The sequence below is a fragment of the Hoplias malabaricus genome, chromosome 14 (assembly GCF_029633855.1).
Source record: "Hoplias malabaricus isolate fHopMal1 chromosome 14, fHopMal1.hap1, whole genome shotgun sequence".
Lineage (NCBI taxonomy): Eukaryota > Metazoa > Chordata > Actinopteri > Characiformes > Erythrinidae > Hoplias > Hoplias malabaricus.
In genome coordinates, this window is record NC_089813.1 from 9,999,827 (window position 1) to 10,020,606 (window position 20,780).

General features: G+C 40.0%; 1 protein-coding gene across 2 annotated transcripts; it reads left to right on the forward strand.

Annotated features, from left to right (window-relative positions):
* The first annotated feature begins 495 nt into the window (after positions 1-495).
* On the forward strand, positions 496-19,438 carry zgc:162200 (uncharacterized protein LOC558638 homolog). Of its 2 annotated transcripts, XM_066644248.1 has the most exons (11): positions 496-687; positions 1,325-1,430; positions 3,221-3,498; positions 7,454-7,666; positions 8,261-8,413; positions 9,095-9,547; positions 10,707-11,591; positions 12,825-13,004; positions 14,350-14,501; positions 15,733-16,072; positions 17,587-19,438. In XM_066644248.1, exons 3-11 carry the CDS (start codon positions 3,274-3,276, stop codon positions 17,590-17,592), a joined length of 2,607 nt encoding a protein of 868 aa, XP_066500345.1. In that variant the 5' UTR covers positions 496-687; positions 1,325-1,430; positions 3,221-3,273; the 3' UTR covers positions 17,593-19,438. The 2 variants fall into 2 exon arrangements, with proteins under 2 accessions (XP_066500345.1, XP_066500343.1); XM_066644246.1 differs by lacking the exon at positions 1,325-1,430.
* Positions 19,439-20,780: the final 1,342 nt, after the last annotated feature.

Sequence of the window (20,780 nt, forward strand, 5' to 3'; positions counted from 1 at the left end):
TACTGTGGTTTTAGAATAACCCATATATATATAAATTATTTATGTTCATCAAAATAACATTTTTATTAAAGTAAAAAAAAACATGTAATAACTTAAAAGGGCTTAAATATAACTCTATGCCCTCTCTTTTATTCAGTAGATTTCACACAGATCTAAAATTGCACAAATAGTCTCATCGTTTATCTGCATTACTCGCTACACCACTCACACCCTCGTATTTTTATTTTTATTTTTATTATATTGCAGCTTTATAGCAGATTTGCTCAGCCATGGTGTGGACTGTTTATTTTGTGTATGTGTCTAGATTATAAAACCTTGATTTTCAAAGCCTGGAGAGTAAAGAGAGCGAAGAAACATACGCATAACGGTTTTGAGTACATATATCCTCACAAATGTTACAAAAAAGATATGAAATATGATTATTAATAGGCTTTTTTGGCGTGAGTGTGGGGGCTCTTACGTTGTGAAGGAAGCGGGAGGAGAGAGGAGGCGGTGACTATTCAACCTCACTGCGGCGCGATGAGGAACCGCCTGCTTCTGTAACATTGAACACGGTCTCCATCTCTGAGCGGCTGCACTTGTACCGGCTCTGTATGCTTTTTAGTGACAAACGATGTGTGTGTGGTATTTCTAACCGTCTGAGGAAGCCTGGGACAGTGTATGGTCCACTCATTTTATTAAAATCAGGTAAGATCCGGCGGTACTGAGTTATAGCTCCCGGTTTGACCGCCGACAGACAGAGCAGCAGCCGGCGGTGTTAGCTTCCTTATTAGATATATCAACTTAGAAAACGAGTCATTCATAACTTTCGCCGTTTGTTCTCCTATTTCTGCAAGTTACGAACTTAAAGAGGCAATAGTTGTTATTTAACATAATCTGAGCTAACGTCTGCTCTGTGTGACTAGCCACCTTGTTGATATCCAGAATTGATTAAAGCTTAATTATATCAGGCCTTTAGTGCTAGTCTTAGGTTTCTATTCATTGTATCATAGCCAGCTAGCTAACCAATACGCCCAATACCGTTAATGACTAGTAAATGTGATAGCAGCCTGATTTAACTAACGGTATTTTGATTAGCTACTTTGCTAAGGACCAGAAAACGGCGCGGTTTTCCCAAAGGAAACACCCCGAGACAACCTGCCGTGTATATTCACACCATTCACACCATTTCCATGGTAAAACAACGCGATATATTTGAATTTGTTATTAGCAGAATATATTTCTTTTTGTGTTGTTTTGTGAGCGTTGTGCAGATACCACCTTTTATATATTTCATTTCTAACCAAAATAGATAATCCCTTTTTTATTTTTTCACATCCTTTAGAGTTTTACGAGGATTTGAGACGTGTTTAAGAAAGGGAATAGGAAAAGAAAGAGAAGTGGATGTAAAGATATCGAGACCAGGATTCCTAACATCCATGCAAACCAGGGTAGACCATGTTGAGACATCCCCCACCCAATACACAGTCTTTATAAATGCACATGTAAGGTTTTGTTTGTTAATGCGGAAAGAAGTGGCTTTACTGAGTCCTGGTGCTGTGAGTCCCCCTGTAAACTCTGAAATAGCCTGTGAAGTCTCAGACCTGTCCTGTCAGATATGGCAGAAGTGTTTTGGACCATATTAGACGTCCTTTAGTGTTAATGTCACCCACTCAGACTCAGAAATATGTTCCCGCTGGATGGGCTGGTTCCAGGAGAATTGATGCTGGGGGTGTGACAGTTTAAAAAAAAAAAGAAGTCAATATACAGAGTCTGACGGAGGTTTTTCTGGATACAGAGGAGTATGAATCAAACTCACATGCAAGGCACAGACCGCTGTGGCCAAACAAACCTCCTTTTGCTGGTTTCTGAGGTATGGAGCCCCTGCTTGTGGAACATGAATGAAAGGAGGCTTGTTTGGAAAACCAGTCCCAAATTTCGGTGTACGTTTCATGTAATCTATTTCAGTTTTGATTTTTATTCATTTGATACTTGAAACATTACTTTCAATACTACTTACAGTAGAAGAAAGTCACATTAAAGGGTTCTGATCCAGTGTCCATTACATACTACATACATTCAACATGAACATGCTCAAAATTCTGTTAAATCCACTTGGGGAAATGAAACAGCACTTCCCACATTATATAATGTTCTTCCTCACATTTCATATAATTACACAATTCAACCAATAAGGCTGCTGGTTCTTTAACTTAAATTGTCCAGCTTTAAAGCGACAATCTTTGAGACAAATGAGAAAATGAAGCTCTGCTGTTTGCTTCAAGTTAAAAAACTACACAAGTGATTCAGTCTGTCCTTTCACTGTGAGAAGGCTACGTTGTGTTATGGGTATGAATGGATGGTGAGCGGTGAAGAAACTGTAACAGAGAAAAGGAATTGATCTGCAGATTTATCCAGCGAATTTCTCTGAATTTAGTGAGTAATGCTTCTCTAATTTCAGTTAAACGTTTAAAACTTTTATTTTTTTTCTTAAGTCAGAAAACGCTTGCACTTAATGGCCATGTTGGCTGGAAATGAAAAGAAAGATGGCCTCTGAGCTGCCATTACTGAGAAATGTGATTCTTAAAATTACTGTGTTTTTCTGCATAATATAGAATTGTGAATGCTGTTTGTACTCTGTTGCCCATTGAGAAGATCTTAGTGAAAGTGACCAAAGTTTTCTAAGCTGTTAATCTAAATCCCTCTCCCCATGGGGCCGGAAGAGGCTTTAAAGGATGTAAGCTTTGTTACCTGGCAAATCTCATAATAAAACGACTTGGTCTTTGAAAGAATCATAAATTATGAATGAATACATAAGATATAAAATATCTAGATGCCCAGTGGGTCGATATCACTCTAGCAGTGTTTGTACAATTTAAGTCACTGTCAATGTCAATTTGCATTAATTTAGTTCATAGAAAAGTGTTTAATGCAAATGTTAGAACATCCCTAGTAATGTTTATTATTATTGTTATTATTATTTTCTGTGTAAAAACAGGTTGACACAACCCCTACACTCAATTTATATTTATTTTACACATGCGAATGAAACAAAATATTAAATATTCAGGATGTTCAGCTGCAGAAATTCAGTGTACTCTTTTTGGCTTAGAAAATAAACAAGGCATATAATGTGACATGGAACACCCACACATTTGCATTTTTCTGTAACATGATTAAGCTGTATCTGCATGAGCTCCAGATAAGAATAATTTTAAACATTCTCTCTCTCCCCTGGCAGGGTTATGAGGGGATAGGAGTTTTTCTGGACCGTGTGAGAAGGTGAGGAGCAGGATGCTAGAGGAGGAAGAGGTCGATGTTGCAGGAACAGGAGGAATGAGTCTCCAGGCTGAGGTGGAGAGGCTGACGGCCGAGCTCCAGGAGGCCAACGAGGAGAAGCTCCAAGCTGCTCGATATGGCCTGGCTGTGCTGGAGGAGAGCGCTGCGCTAAAGAGCAAACACGGCCAGCTCGAAGAAGAGCATGAAATTCTCAAACTGGAGCTGCAGCAGCTCCGTGAGGTCAGTACACATCCCGAGTATGCGAACAGCTAGGACATGTAATATTTTCACTTTCACACATAATTAGTTTTCCTTACACCATAGTATTTTAACGTGTCTGCTGCAGAGCCAAGTGTCTAAACGTGCACTGGAACTGGATGCCATGTCCACTCAGGCGATGACTTTTTAGGGGAAAAGCTGGGATAAATGTAATCTATTTTGTATTTTCGATGCAGTAGCTACTTTTTGCATATCCCTTTTTCAGTTGGATGTACAAACCTGGCTATTCCGCTTTGACAGTGGGGATAGAACTGCTGTTAGAAACACTATATCATATGTACGAACAGTAAAGTCTTTCATTTACGGCAATAATACCCCAGCCAGTGTCAGCCACTGCTTTGCCCTTTGCTGAGAGTTTTTCCCCAAGAGATTCTATTGAAAACAGAGCCTAATACAGTACTGGATGCTTCCCTGCTTGTCAAAGAGAGATTTAGGATTTCAGATGACATTTCATTGCATAACTGTCTGAACTCACTGACTGAGTCCAAATTCTTACATTAATGAGAGGTGATTTTTCTCCTGAGTGTCTAAAGAATGCATTGGATGTCCCTAAAGAGATGATGATGTTAGCGCATACAATTTTTCTTGTATTGAATTTTGTCTGATTTTCAAATCTCAGTGTGCTACCATTCATCATGTCATGTGTTAAGCAAAACAATGACATGGCATGTTTATTGCTTGTTATAACATTGTTACACAGCAGGGCTCTCAAATGTGTTAATCTGCAAATTGGAGCAATGTCTCATTATTCATCATTCTTAAGAGGGCTGTCCCAAATATGGCTTCTCATTTCCTTTTCTCTGGCTGCTCCTACCATTTTATAAATGCATGATTTTGCACTCTGTCCTTGTTTTTCACTTCCATTGAGTATTGGAAATACTATAGATATAGGAGTCACTAATTAATAGCTATAATAAATCAAGTCCTCAGCAGTGCAATGCCTGAAATAAGCAGGCCGTATTTTGTCCTCTCCTTTGAGTCACTGCTGGAGTCAGAGCTCTTGTGAGGAGATGGATGATGACAGTGAATGTGACTACTCAGTGTTGTGCTTGGTCTGGAGCTGGAATGAAGGTCAGTATGGTTATATTTTCCCAGTCGTTCAGCAGCTCTTCAGATGCTGGCGAACAGTTTGCTCATTGAATTCCTAGCCTTTTAAGTTTAGCTGGATACCATATTTAGTGGGAGAGAGTGCTTTCAAATAGGGTTGGGCATTGACTGGAATTTTCAGAGCGTTCTTTTGCCTCCCCAGTAGATGATGCTATGAAATCAATGCTCCAGCTGTCTGTTGCATAGATCTTAAGACATGTAAACTGCTCACACTGAAGCATTTCAAAAATGATCAGCTTCAATACCTTAGAACGGTATGTGAGCGGTTTTGGGATACCTGCCAAGAATGTTTTCTTATTGGGCTTTAATCCTCTATTTAACATCATAATTCACCCCGTAATCTCTAGTTTTAATACTATGCTAAATCAGGGGCGTGATTATAGATATAGATCCCAGGACTTTTGAGATATTGATATCAGCCCGGGTTTGGTTGGGCTAAAATATGTTGAGAATTCTAGGGTGCAGAGCCAAGACCAGACAAGCCCTAAACCTCAGTTGCATGTTTCAATATAAAGCTTCAGCATTATCCGATTTATTGCAAAAATCTGTCCTCAGAATCCCTGTTCACTATTTTTTCCCCCAAAGTATCTAGAGATTTAGGTCATTTTTAAATGTGGTTGTGCAAATATTTAGCATCTTTATCATCCGGCAGCCAGTGCAGATATGTCCGTACTTTGTAGCATTACGTTGCCAGTGGAGAGGTGACTGTGTTTGTCTTTCGCCCTCTTACACTCTTGCTGTCTTTCTGTCATTCTGATTAGCAGAGCATGAAATCTAGAAAGTAGGTGAGCGTGGTAGAATGAAATATCTCTGGAAGAACAGGGAGTGCATTGAGGCATGGCAGAAAGGCAACATGTTTGTGTTGAACAAGCTCAAGGCCTATCAAGGCAGTGGGACATTTTGATGTTTTGGAGCTGTACTCCACAAATACCAAGGATATCGACTTTAATTCCATGATATTTAAAGCTGAATTTAGTGAATACATTTATTGCCATTTGGATGCTTATACTGAATTGATCAAGTTGGGTAATTCAGAAATTCTGTCCCCTGTTATGTAGGATGTGTCTCTGAATAAATGTTAGCAACATTAATTACATGCTTTTGTATCATCCCAACTGATAAACAGGCCAAGGATTCACATACATGTTTGTTTGGGACACAAACGTAAGATGGGAATATAACTGAGAAAAACTCAAATAACTACAATCACGAGATTGTTAATTAACTGTTTGTTTCTACCCTCATTGACCATTTGACCAACTCCACTGACCATACAGGAGCACATTGTATGACTAAATCTCTGGCTCCTACATTGTTTGCCCCCTTGCACCCTGTTCTCCAAGGGCCAGTACCCCACGGGACCAACAGGAAGCAGGTATAATTTGGGTGCAATGACACTGTGTTGGTGGTGTATTATTGTGAGTGGCGTAGACACAGCAATGTTGCTGATGCTTGTCTCAACCCTCATGCAAACGCTCCACCGAGAATCAACTCTGGAGCTTTCATTAGCTCTCGTGTGCATGAACTAATGATGCAGCCAAACAGATGGCTAAGAAACGACTGAGTAGCCAATTATCAAATTACTTACACTTCCTTGACATGGATGTGTGTGTATAAAAAGGCTGTGACTCCTCATCTGCTCCAGGTAGTACATAAATACACTCAAAATTTTGCAGCTTTTCTGTTCAAAACCAAAACAGCCGACTATCATGTTGCTTATCCTGTTTGTATGTTTAATTTCTTGAATGATGTAGAAGTATATTGAGAGAAGTATAATAAAGAGGTGCTTTAATGTCATTAACAACAAAACAGCATTCTCATACAGTGAATTGTGTGTGTTTACAGTCTCACTTTTTCTCCCTTGTCCTGAGCCATAAATGAGAATCACCAGTCTTAACCTGTGTTTATCGCATTACTCACTCTTGAGTTTCTCTCCATGTTCATTAAAGAATAGAGCCATGTTTATAGCATGTGACCCAGCTAAGCCCAGTTCTTTGTAATTCACTGTGTAGTGGTGGGAAACCTGGTGTAAACTGTTTAGTATTTGCAAAATACAAAAGGGGCCTCGTCATGCGGTTTCTTGGTTGCCGGCAGACCAGGAATGTGATGTCACAGGAGTGGCTTTGTTAATGTATGGAGGGGGACTCTACTCGCTTCAGTAACCCACAATGCTCAGTTTACTTTGTTTATTTGGTGGGTATAGAGATAGAAGCAGATTCATCTAAATAAGTAAAGGTAGGGTTTTTCATTAACACAATTATCTTACCTTTAATGCCAGCCTTGATTGGTCAATTGTTCCCCTAATAGAGACCTACAGAGGGGGGAGATATACATGCAACTTGTGTATTTGTGACATGATTACATGTCAGAGGTTGAACACATTTGGTTTTGCGATATTAAAGTCTCGGTAGCTTGTAGTGTTTAACCCCCACATTTTAATATAATCACCCTTTAAATCAGAGATCTGATTACAAGTGCGCAGAAAGACATGTTTACTACTCACGTTTCCGTGTGTCTGTAACACAGGGTTGCATTTAGTGACAGGTGGAAGAATCCTGACTTCAGAAGGAAGCAAGGGCTGCCAAACCTATGAGGTTGTAGCCAGAATTAAGAATTTGTGGACATCTGTATACATTGCATCCATAAGTTTCTTCAGTACTGAGAAAACAGTACACACAAATGCCAGATGTAAATGGGGCCTCAGCTGAAATATTTTTGCTCAGCCAGTGAAAATAAATCTGTCTACTGTACTCGCTCATTGAGCAATTGTTGTATGTCCTTAAAAATATACACATGTGCATGTTTGTAGGCCCTAGCTGAGTCCGTGAGCAGTCAGAAGCGTGCTGCTGCAGATGGGGAGAGTCGAGAGGAGAGTCTGCTACAAGAGACGGCCTGTAAGGAGGCTGCCATGGCAACGCGAATGGAAGAGCTGCAGACAGAGCTAAAGCAGTCTCGTGTGGCCCTGGTGAATACAATTGCTGAAAATGAGAGGCTGAGCAATCTCTCTGTGCAACTGAAGAAGGTATAAAATTGAGCATCAAGCATTTTTTCAGTCACATCTTGAAAGATATATTTATTCACCAATCTGTCATTTTGCTCTAATGGACCCCATTCATACATTTTTATCCTAGCAGATTTACCCCAGTGTTTGTAAGTGATGCTTATCAGTGAGGAGTTAATATCTGGAATAATAAAAATAAATCAATTAAAATGTTGAATAGATAGGATTGACGACAGACTCCTAGCGATGCTGGATTCGTTTGCAGGGTTTGAGCTATTGCAGGTATTGTAACACAAAACCAGACCTGGTTTCAATTTCACTTCAAATGAGAGACAGAGGTCTCAGCTGACCATCCATGTGTTAAAAGAAGAGTCTACCTCTGCACAGATGGTGTTGGTTACACAAGTGATGCATACCCAAAAAAAAAGTCTCGCCTTAGGCTGCATGTGCTTAACTTTATTTTACAAAATTCTGTAAAGCTGCATAGCTGTAATGACAGCACTACTTTAAAGCATTGACTTCATTATAGGATCAGTCTGCCAATTTATTTATTAAATTTAATTTGTTCTCCAAATAAACTTATTGTGTCTGTCTCTCTTTATCCTCCTACTGTAGGAGTGTGAGTGTTTGGATGCGGAGAAGAATCGTGTGATAGATGAAATGAAGGAGTATAAGGTTAGGGAACTGCAGCAGCTTCAAGACAACAGTGAACTGGAGGAGGAGAACATCTCCCTGCAGAAACAAGTCTCTGTTCTTAAGGAGAACCAGGTGGGTCCTTGGTCTATGGAACAGCGAGGTGGTGAGCTGAACCTGACTGAAAAGTCTGTATAAGTGTGGTCAGTGCTGTAATCTGCCTCTCAGTGTTTGGTGCATGAAGTCAGTCTTTGGTGAGAGGTGTCTTGTGACTATTGTGTGTTTGTGTGTGTGTGTGGCTGTGATCAGAGCAATACAAATGCTTCTTTTGTAGGAGCTCTGTCTCAGCTGTTCCTTAACAATAGTCCTCCACAAGTTTGGCTGCATAACTGAAATGTTTTGTGCCAACTATGAGTGAGCAATATGGTGATATTAATGGTTATCATAGAACCACACCCAGGTCCCTGCAGCACTGCAGTTGTCATGAGAATATTTTAAATTATGAATTTAAATACAGTCTCTGTAGAACTGCAGGAATCAGGGATAATCAGTGTTGCACAAATTAGAAAATATTGTAAGGTGTTTACTACAATTTTTGTCTGTTTTACTGTTTTCGTCTCCATTCAATTGTGGAAATCATGTTGGCTGATGCTGGCAGAGGTGAAAAATGTATTGGTCATCAAATAATTGCAGTCAGCTCTATGAAATAGTTGTGATATGTATACTCTCCATTTAATGTAAACAATTAAAGTGCAAGTTTAAAAACCAGTGACTGCACATTCCATATCCAACTTTCTGATCCCTCTCCTGCTTCAGGTGGAGTTTGAGACTTTGAAGGTGGATCTAACCCAAAAGGAGGAGGAGCTGGATTTGCTGCGGGCCCAGCAGGAGGAGGCCGGTCGACTGCGGGAGATTGCAGAGCGACAGTTGGATGAGGCCCTGGAGGCCTTGAAAGAGGAAAGAGAGCAAAAAAACAGTCTAAAGAGAGAGCTGGCCTCACATACCCTCAACCCCTTCGACTCTGTGGTCCACCTGGAACTGCAGCTGGACGACAGCTTGGACGGTGGAAGAGAAAAAGAGGGTGGAGCAGAGGAGGAGGGGGACCAGGACAGCGGCTACAACAACTCCAAAGGAAGTGAGAAGCAGCGGTGCTCCACACCCAGGAACAGTGACATCTTCCTGCGGCCTCAGGCTCCAGGGCTGGTGGCTGACCTGCTGAGCGAGCTGCACCTTTCCGACAGTCAGAAGCTCAAACAGCAGCTACTGCAGGTCTGTGGAAGATCATAATTATTGTATATAATTATTTGATTATATTGTGTGGGTGTGTGTGTGTATATGTTTCACACTATTGAAAAATGGATAAAAATAAATCTTTATTTGTTTCAGAGTTTTATGATGAATGCACCAATAGAAAAGGTGCAAAAAACCCTTTCTTTGTCTTTCTAGGAGCGTAATCATTTTGCTGCCAACATTTTACATTTGTTTTACATAACACTAGCATACTACAAATATTTTAAATATTTATTTGCAACAGAATAACACTGAACATATTAAAAACATAGAAACCGTTTTTTTTTTTAAAGACACAGCCCATTCACATTTAACAAAGCAATGTAACCAAATCCAGAGGTCCGATAGGCCTCGAAAATACTAGAAATGCCCTTTATTTTCACATTAAGGCTGTACTAGTCTTTGTCTACCTGAGGAAACCTGCTTCTTGAAAAGGCTTCCAGCATGAGCTCCAAAGATGAGTTGAGTTCATTACTTGTAAAAAGTCTTTGTGAACGGAGTGTGACTTAATCTCTTGAGTTGGCTTATTTCAGCTGCACTCCTTATCTCTCACACTTCACACAAATGGCTCTAATCCACCGTGGACCTGTGCTGCAAACAAGTTTCAAGGCTACAAAAACATAAGGCTTTTGCAAATAGTCTTGCTTTTGAAAATGAACACTCTGCTTATTCAGATTTCTACAAAGGTACCAGGCTGAATTCTTCTACTCCTCAAATCAGATCAAAGGTGTTTTTTTTTTCCTTTTAAACATGTAACACCTGCAAAAGTGGTTTTAAAATCTCCAGCCAAGCTCTATTTAAATCAAGTGACTTTGCTTCTTGTGACTCAATGTGAGGCATGAAACCTACTTCCTTTTTAAAACCACATCCTGTTCAAGATCTCATTACAAGAGAATGCCTCAAAAATCAGCCTTGGCAGTTGTTTTTAAAACGTCTATTGGTCAAGTAGCTTTCATTTGCTCTATAAAAGAAATCTACATAGTATGCACGCATCTTGGTACGATTAGCTAGTCAGTTAAGTAAGTTAACTAGAAGTTCTGTACTGGCTCAGTTTATGTTAAAAGACCTATACAAACTCGAGTCTTAAATTAAGACAAACATGTTTTGAAAAAAGAAACATTTTTTCTCCCTCTTTCAGGTGGAAAAAGAGAAAGCCACTCTTGCTGGTACAGTCCAAGACCTTCAGGAGCAGCTGGCAGTTTCTAAAGTGGTTCTGGATGAGCACAAAGTGAAGGTAGAGCAGCTCTCTCAGCGTTTGGAGGCACTTCAGGGTTGCTCCACTGCCTCTGTTCCTCAGTCCAGAGTAGGTGAGCAGGGGGATGCTGGACCTCAACAGAATGGTCTGGAAGCAAAAAACGGAGATGACTTCTATGAGCTGGATGCCAAAAGCGCGGAAGTATTAGAGTGTCGAATGCGAGCAGCCAATGCTGAGTTGATGAAGCTGAGGGATGAGCTAAGGGAGGCAGGAGACCACTGCAAGGCTCTGGATGAGCGCTACAAGCAGGAGAAAGAGCGCTGGAGGGCAGAAGCACAGGAACTGGCCGACAAAATACGCCAGTGCATCACTGCGAGCCGACAGGACCAAGAGCGCATCGGGCAGCTGGAGCGGGAGATTGGGGCGACGCGGCGGGTCGCCACTGACTCTGAGGGCCACCTCAGCGCCACGCAGGAGGAACTTCTGGCCTTTTCTGAGGAGCTGGCCAATCTCTATCATCATGTGTGCGTGTGCAACAACCTTACACCCAGGCGAGTCACGTTGGACTACTATCGCGAGGGAGCACGAAGTGGGAGACACCACCATTCACACACTCACCATCACCATGGAGCTTTTCGCAAGCAGAGGCGCTCGGGGGAGGCATTTGGGAAGGGAGCCCACACTGTGGAAGTAGACCTTGAAGGAGCAAGTGGAGACGCTGACCCAGCCTACGGAAGCTGTCCTGGCTCACCCACACTGGACTTCAGGGACCCCACCAACGTCCGCAACCTGGTAGCACTGATTCGGTGTCAGATCAAACACCTCCAGGTAGATGTTTATTTTAAATAATTACATAAGTTAAAAAAAAATAAAAAAGGACAGCTTTGTGCTGAATTGTGTACTGTTTGTTAATAGAATGGTTCAACATAAAAAATTACATTTGCCCAGTTATCAATCATCTAAAATGTAGTTGATAGGACAAGGCTAGTTTAGAGCTTTAAAGTTGTTTTGGGGTTACAATGTACTTTTTATGTTAGCTTTGTTGCTAAAGTGCAGTGCAAAATCTAAGAAACAAACATTTAAAGCCAAATGCATCTCATCCACTACATTTGGAGTAAGTGGAAGGTATGATATACGATATTCCAACAATCTGTAATATGTTTTGATGAAACAAGGACTACTTATGATCAACCAGATGGCAATATTATAACACACTAATGTTAAGCATGCCGACGATGTTGCATTAAGTTGTTTTTAAAGTATTACAAGGCACTATTTTCTAGTTCCTATGGTATTTCTGTCCATACCATACAGTAACAAAAATGTCCTCCATTTTGACGAAGGGAATAAAGTTTAATGACATTGCTACTAGCTCTGAATATGCATAACTGAAATGTATATGACCTTCATTAGTGTTCTCGATAGACAAAATTGTTCATGCAATTTGTTTGTATCAAAATGAAAGATAAGAAATGTTATGCTTCGTTTTCTTGTATGATTTCCCAGTCTTTCTATTATTAGATCACAGTTAACATCTGTGTGGAAATGGAGCCAAGTTTAAACTCAAAACATGTTTGTTGATACCCCATGTCAGATCCTGAATAAATGAAGAGGTCAATTAATCAGTCAAAAAAAACTTTTTACTACTACAGTATGTAACATGTTGCACATTTTCTGGCTATTTGCACTCATTTCTGTTATTGAATGATTAAAATATAATTGATTCAGGGGTCTAAGCAAGTCTGTCCTGAATTTACCGCTCAATATTAAATAGGATTCAAAGAGAAGAGCTCAGTGGTGGACCTTTTGATGTGTAATCCTTGGAGAAAATTATCTTTTTCAAGCTGTTAAGCAGATATTTGTGGAGTTGAGCAGAAAATATGAATCAATCTGGAATCATTTATAAATCTCTATCCTTAAAATCCACTTATATTGTGTTTAGCCAAACTTTTGCAGTGCCTCTCATACCACGTGCAAGACTTACTGCCAAAAGTCTGTTCTGAACAAAATGGAGAGACTCGTATATCCACAGTTAATTAATTGAACGTTTATTTTCTCCAGGTGGCTGTAGACCTTTGCAGGCAGCGTGGGACCTTGCCTTCCCAATCGCTCAGGAGCAGTTGTGAGTCAGAACGTGATGCAGAGGCATTGCTAGAGGAGGTGCTGAAGCTCAAGTCTCTTCTAAGCACCAAGAGAGAACAGATCGCCACACTGAGGACTGTCCTAAAAGCAAACAAACAGGTATAGTTTTACCTCCAAAACACAATGGGTGTTACTGTCCACATGTGTCGTCTCCGGTTAAGGCACGATAATGACTCTCTTCATCTGGCTGTAAAAGACCTTCTACATGTTTGGCCTGTGATCTGTCTACAATCCTATTTTTTGCTTAACAGTACCTGAATATTCAGTCTGAATGTAGACTGCTGAATTGGTTCAAATGAGACCTTTTTTGTACACAAGATGCATTTGCCAAACCTGTTCAGACTTTCATTGGTCATTGAAACTTGATGCTGAAGCGTTTCATAATGCCTCAGTTGAGGTGATCAGAAAGTCATTGCTTGGAGCTAATTCATTTGAGGATAAAGACAGCTTGTTTTTCAGGTTTCACACTGTGCAGCCCTTTATGTGAAGGTGCACAGTCAAGCCTCCTCTTTTGTTTATGGATCCAGAGGCTAATCAAGGATCTTTCCCTGGTGGGATTGGTTTCGTTGTAAAGCACCACTCTGCTTTGATCAACTATTAAATCTCAAAGAGACACTAGTCGACAGAGCAATATTGATTTTTCTGAGAATCATTGGACTGCCTCTAATGAATGTTGACAATTATTTGGTTTAATTAGCTTTCCTGGTTGCCTTTGGGCGTGGAATATTGAGTGGCTTTTGTTTTCTTAACCATCCATTTAACCTTTAATTTAACACTGTACATCTGAAATTCATAGGCAGTAGGTTTAATCATAATGTATAATAGAGCACTGCACAAGATGAGCTTCTAAATAAAAGGGAATAGAGCTAGAGCTACACCTTACTGATGGACTTGTTAAATTGGAATATTATCATTGAAGGGCAAAAACGCAGTGCTTTTCTGTCTGCAGGGGCCATGTAGTCAGACAATAAAACAGTTTTGTCATTACGATAAAGGTAAATTATTAACTCTGTAATAGAGTTAGCTGTTTCAGCTGATGCTATTAATATAGACATATTTCCAAAATAGCTTTATGTTTTATTTATGGTTAGCATTGACCTGCTCTCCCATGTGTTTACTTTTGAGTGATTAGCTGGCCTAAAAAAAGGGCAGTATATTTAAATTGTAGAGTATGCAGCTTTAACATCTAAATGTAGTATTACAATTTGAATTTATTAGAGCTTCCATTCCTTTTGGGAGACATTTCCGTGGCTGGTGTGTGGAACCCTTTAGTTCTATAAGGGTTTCCTATAAGGTTTTGTATACTCAATACTAGTCTCAAGCATGTTTTAAAATTTCTGCTTGTCCTGTTATACAACAATTGTTTGCCTCGTCGTTAAAAAGTGCATCTCTGCAGCTAGATTTCTTCTTTTTAATTGAACCTCTGTATTTGTGTTTTTTTCAGACAGCAGAGCTGGCTCTGAGCAACCTGAAGACCAAGTATGAGACAGAGAAGACCATGGTGTCTGAGACCATGGTGAAGCTGAGGAATGAGCTGAAGGCACTGAAGGAAGACGCTGCTACCTTCTCCTCATTACGGGTCATGTTTGCGAGCAGGTACAGGGCTCTCTGCTTTCTCCAGGAGAAGTTACACTTCTGGACATTCAGGTCAGACAGAAGGAGAAAGAATAACAGCACTGCCGTTCACGTGGGAAGCCGTCTGGGAAGCAGCAGAGATTAGGCACGCGTGGTTTACACATGGATCTGTGTAAAGGGCGAGATAATCAGATTATAATCCAATCCTTACATGCAGCTTAGCAGGCATGGTTCCTGGCCGGCTGTGAACACGTGGCAGCTTTCCTTCATGGTCAGGGTGCAAATGGCAGAGAAGGGTGAAAGATCATGTCGGAGCATTGTCCTGAAGGGAGAGACGTGTTATGTAACAGGACTAAGAATAAATTAATTGGATTAAACATGGAGCTGCCAGGTTATTAGGTATACCTCCCTTGTACAATCGCGTACAGGCACTGGTGCTATTGTGGAGGCAAAAAAATGTAATGTTCTTCATGATCTTTTGAACTAATTCAGATAACGTCTAATGCAAATCGCAAATATATTTTTGGCACTTTTGCTTTATTTAAATGTTTTTAGAAGTTAACTATAAATAGTTTAGTTTTAATTATGTTTTTAAATATTTATTAAACTGCCATCTTGGTCAAACTTGTAATTTCAAAACATTTCTGAGCTAACATAGATATTATAAACACAGAAGACACTCGAAAAATTTTTGGAAATGGATAAAATTTAGATTAGAATAGAAATAGAGAAGTATGGTACTAGTCTGTGGACTGCCTTGTATTATATGGAGGTGAAACACTGCACTGTGCAAAGAATTATATTGTGACTCTAGTAATCTAATCCCAGCCCCCTTAAAAGTGTTGGGCTAGCCTTTATAAGGGATGATGCACTTCAAATTGTACGTACAGACCTCCTCAATAAAATTAAATGAAACCTGGTTCAGTTTTTTAGGGCCTTAGGTTTTTTATCAGCTTCAGTCTGGAAAAAAGCACAGCAGGACAGTAGGTTAAGTATGCATTGTCTTGACTTTTAAAATGCCTAGTGAATTCTAGTCTGTCTTGTAAAATACTCTAGTTATTCAGACTATCCCAGATGTCTTTTTTTTGTGTGTTTGTAAACTTTGTCTTTGGCGCCACCATATGGGCTCCTAATGCAATTGCCCATTCTGAAACTTACTAATGCATTGTTTGTTTGAGTTGTCCTAAGGAAATCCCAGACCTGATGGCTAATTTAGATAAGCATGTTCATGCCCTTTTCCTTTCTCACTCAGATGTGATCAGTATGTGACTCAGTTAGACGAGATGCAGAGACAGCTAGCTGCTGCGGAGGACGAGAAGAAGACGCTCAACTCCCTTCTCCGTATGGCCATCCAGCAGAAGCTGGCCTTGACCCAGAGGCTGGAGGATTTGGAGGCTCCCTTGCTCCCCCACAGCAATGGGGGAAGCCCCCGACGCTCCCGCACCAAGCAGCTGGCCACCAAATCCGGCAGAGCCCCTCGTAGCCCCATGAGGAACAGCCCACGTGCCAGCCCTGTGATCGTGTCCTCATCTGGCCCTCAAGGCATGAGCGGCCATTTGAGGGCACTGTCTCGCAGCCTCCAAGGCAGCCCTGTAAGAAACACTTCCTCCTCTTCCTCATCATCATCTATCTCTAACGAGCCCTTACCGTCCACTTCCACACAGAGTCTGGCGTCTGTTGGCCTTGCCCGTGATGCCACGTTTGTCCGTAGCCGCGGATCAGCTTCGTCGCGGTCGTTAGACGACGCAGCGGGTGGTTTAGGGCCATTTGCAATACTTTCACGACAGCCCAAGGTTGCTGATGGACAGGCAAAAAACATTAAACTGTCTGCACCACGTCGAAATAATACGTTTATCAAAGTGCGCCGTGCATCTTTACCAGCCAGCAGCCCTACACCTTCCTCTTCACGCTCAGCAGAAAATCTAGTCTGTAAATGCAGCACTGTTTGCACAAATTCAGAAAAGAAAAAAGTGAAACTGGAGGGCGGTGTTACGAGGTCTCGTCCGCGATCCAGTGCTGAGCAGGTGGTTCTCAAAAAGCAATCCAACATCTCAAAATCACGTTCCATGGAAGCAACTAGTTCAAACCGTTTTCAGCGTACAGGGTTAACACACTGCTCTTTGTCAAAGTCTCCACCAGCTCCTAGAAGCTTGAGTGTAGCATCCTCTAGTGGTCAAGCGTCCTCAAGCAGTCAGTTCAGCAAAAGCCGAAAATCTTCACTTTCTAGTAATGCAACTTCATCATCCTCTAGAATCGAAAAAATGTCAAATTCTAGGTTTAGTAATAAGGATGAAACCGTCTCAAATCCCCACCAAGCGAGGGGAAGGCAGCATGATGTACACAAAAAATGCCCATCAGGACTTGACACGTCACGCAAATCAACACACACCAGACGAAGTTCAGAGCCTAATCATGCCAACAGTCGTGAACAAAGACATATCAAATAAACAAGCTTTTCTACATAAATACACCGACTTGGAAACCGCTGCCTGTAATGTGAGACAGAATTTTAAAATGCCATAAAGAAATCCAGCATCCACTTCCGGTGATGCCCTAGCACAAGACAAGAAATCTTAACAGAGGCACTGAAGATCAGTTAAAGAAATACTCCAGCATTTTTTAAATCTGGTCTCTGTCTGCTGCATCTGTGTGGTACAGTCAGTGACCACAGGTGATAGTTTCAGTGTATTTCGCAAAAACTACAGAAGATATTTTTCCAAGCACACTTCTAATTAACCGTACAACTGAGGTTACATTGAAAAATATTGGACCATTCGTTAATGAATAAAAGCAGAAAAATAGGTTTTAAGAAATCAATCTTTATATAATAAATGCATAAATAAATAAATAAAGTGAGGTGCCTTAAAGCAAAAAAGGAAATAGTCACAAGAATTCAACATTTAATATCTTCATTTTCATCCTGCTTTGACTGTGCTTTTATTTACAGTATTGTTTACTAATGTGCAGGTGACTCAGTCCACCATTCCTAATACCACGAATATGTCTTTTCATTGTTTTTCTTCATCACTGTCTGTATTTGCTGTCATTGTTTGCAGTGAATGAATGACCACGTGATTGATTTGTGTCTTTCGGCCTGTTTTTGCAGCGATGAAAGCTCCTCCTTCACCACCCCTCCTCTCCTACTCCAGTGTGTGTGGACCGTGTTCATGCCCAGCTCAGAACCACCCTTAACCCTCCAGACCTGACCTGACATCCACTTCATCTCAGACCACAACACATTGGGCTGCTTTCTCTCTCTCTCTCTCTCTCTCTCTCTCTCTCTCTCTCTCTCTCTCTCTCAAACTCTTCATCTGTCGTTGCTCTTGGATTTATTATTACAATTTTCCTCGTTTCTTTCTTGTCTTTTACTTCTACCTCATTTTCCTTCTTTTTCTTCTTCACTTTCTCTCGTTCTGGTAAGTTGCCTCATGTGTTGTGCAGCTTTGAGGAACTGAAAGCTGGCCAGAGCCTCATCTCATTTCATGATGGAGGGGGTTTCTGGAGCAAGGCAAGTTTGACAACTTGCCTTCCGTTGCGCATGGACATTGTACTAAAACAAAAACCACTCTTAAAGACCAACTGACTCCAGGTGATTAACCATGACTTCCTGTGATCTCTGCACCTACTGTTAAAGTGTTCAGATAGGTTTTATGATGTATGATGGTGTAAAAGCAACAGGCTTTATCTTTTGAAATAACCGACCGGTCCTACAGTATTTGAGAAAAAACTGATATATGTTCACAGTGATGTTCGTACGCTACATTCCTTGCTTCCATGTCATCATTAACTTTAACATTGACCCCATGCTTTGTCTATCAGTCATCTGTATGGAACCTTGTTGCGTGGGGTCCATGGGTTTTTGCTTAAAGATGCCCATTTTCTATCCTGTGGCAACAGTAGGTGCTTTGCCCTTTAACTGTTTTTAATTCCCTGTGCCTCTGAATCATTGTGAGGGGTGCTAATGCAAAGTAATCTAACACAGTAGCTAACACTGTTGTCTATGCAGAGGTATGGAGGTCTTGCTGCTTACCAGACCAAGCATAAAAATGACTCCTCAAGGGTTTCCAGTCAACGATACTGCCGTTTATTTATTTATTTTATTTTTTTCAGCACAGGGTTAAATGCAAAGCACTGTTATATAAAATAATTTTCTGTTAGAAGTGTGTGAGAAAGCCATGTTTGTTGTTTTTAACTATTTAAGTAAGACTATGTTGACGTTTTCTCAGTGCAGTTGGGCACTACGTTTATGCTAAAGGGAACAACATCATGGGAGACAAATAGAATCTGAAATCAGTGCCTTAATGTTCAGATTGACTTTTTTCCCCCCTTCCCTGTGGGTCAGTTGATTTTTAGACAAAAGAGACTTTGTAGTTATTTGTTGCAATAATTTATTTGTAAATTTGTTTTTTATTTAAATAAGTTCTTCCTGTATGTATCAGTAACTGACATCATTTGTGGAAAACTGTAGGTCATAGCAACTTAAAAGCGTCACTGTCCTTATTGGAGCAACAAGCTTGTGGATGTCTGTGAGATTTGTGATATGTAATTATTGAAAGGTCAGCCCATGTTAAACCCTGCTAGCTTGCCACCCTGCAAGTTGGTCAGCAGCATGTGAATATGTGTTAATGATACCTGTGTGCATTGGTTGTAGATGGCCTGAATTATTACTGTATAAAGACAGTGTTGTGCTCTTTGAAGGATTTAGGTGGTTGTCCTGGACAAAGAGTAACTATTGAAAGGTCTCCTTAAAAAGAAAAGTACATTGTTAGAGGTTTTTCTTTCGAAGTCTTACCTCAGTAGAAAACAATTTGCCTGTTCAAACTTTTAAAGAAATTTCACCAACTTTTTGACCCTCTGAAACCCTTTGCTACATGCAAAACACATTTTAAAAAAGATGTAATTTTTCGTATGCCAGTTCCAGACTTTGTGAAATAAGTGTAGTATGAGAATAAAATTGTTAATGTCACATCGTTGTAATGTTTCATTGCTAAATATTACCAGCTGAATTGTGATGTCTCCATTTCTTTTATTTAATTCTTTCACATCAAACTTCTTAGTCTTTACATTGTTATAGTCTTTGTTATTTTATGTTTACAAAACACATAACTGGTCTGTTAGACGGAATTGTTCTCTTCTTGGATCCTTTGGGTAAGTAATAAAGCTCTTAAAATGGTGAGATAATTTTTTAAAAATACACCTGTAGAGTGGTATTTCTGCATAGAATTCACGTTCACGTTTCTCTGTCAGGCAGAATTTCAAGGTGAAAAAGCAACTTTTTTTTTTTTTTTTTTTTTCTGAAGTGCATTGCTTATGCAGCTGGATGTCTTGGAGTAGAATGACTGTTTCACATGCAGTGCCATCTGAGGGCTTGAAAGTCACACACATTAAATGTGGTTTCTGGCTCTACATGGAGTGAGGTTTCTGTGTCCTTTGAACCTCTTCACAGTATGATCTACTGTTGACTGAAAGAACTACCATCTAAGGATTGATTCCCTTTTTGTGTGTTGCAGACCTCCAATTCAAAATCAAATCAGTTTATCATATTCATTTTTTTAGTCAGTAAAATATTCAATATAAAAATATTGTTTTACTGTGTTTTTAACAAATGGTAAAAAAATTATCTACAGGATTTCCTTAAAAATGTTATCATATATTCAGGCAGGTCCTATACTAAAAACTAGGGCAATACACAAATGTAATATTAGTATGAGATGTGATGTATAATATTCAAAAGTAGAAATATGTAACACTGTAAACCAGTATTACAAAATATTAAGGTTGCTACAAGACATAACCACAGAGATATTAGACAGAAGATATATTGTAAAGCAATTACTGCTGGATCATATCAAAGAATATCCTGTCTACAGGATACTAGTAATTAGTAGGAGAAAATTTTGATTAATATCTCTTATGTTATAGTGCACAATACTACCTATAAGAAGTGAGGAGTTTTTCAGGGTGCTACCAAAGAAAGCCAGAGGAAATAGGTTATTATAAACTACCCAAACAGTGTTCGAGGTTGGATACCTGGGTTCTGTAACAGCCACTTCTGGTTAATGGTACGTCCCTCTAGAAGGAAACATTTTGCGTCAAACCATTCTGAATAAATTTGTTTACATCTTTAAACAACTCTCCAGTGAAAATCAAAATGTTAATAATGCTATCAAGCCCATGTGGTGTTTTGTTAATGTCAGAAGAGGTATCTGTATGGAAAAATACAGTTACACTACGGCCAAGTAATTTTTTAAAACTGTCAGGTTCCTAAAATCTTCTCAAAAGGGGTAAATTCAGACATTC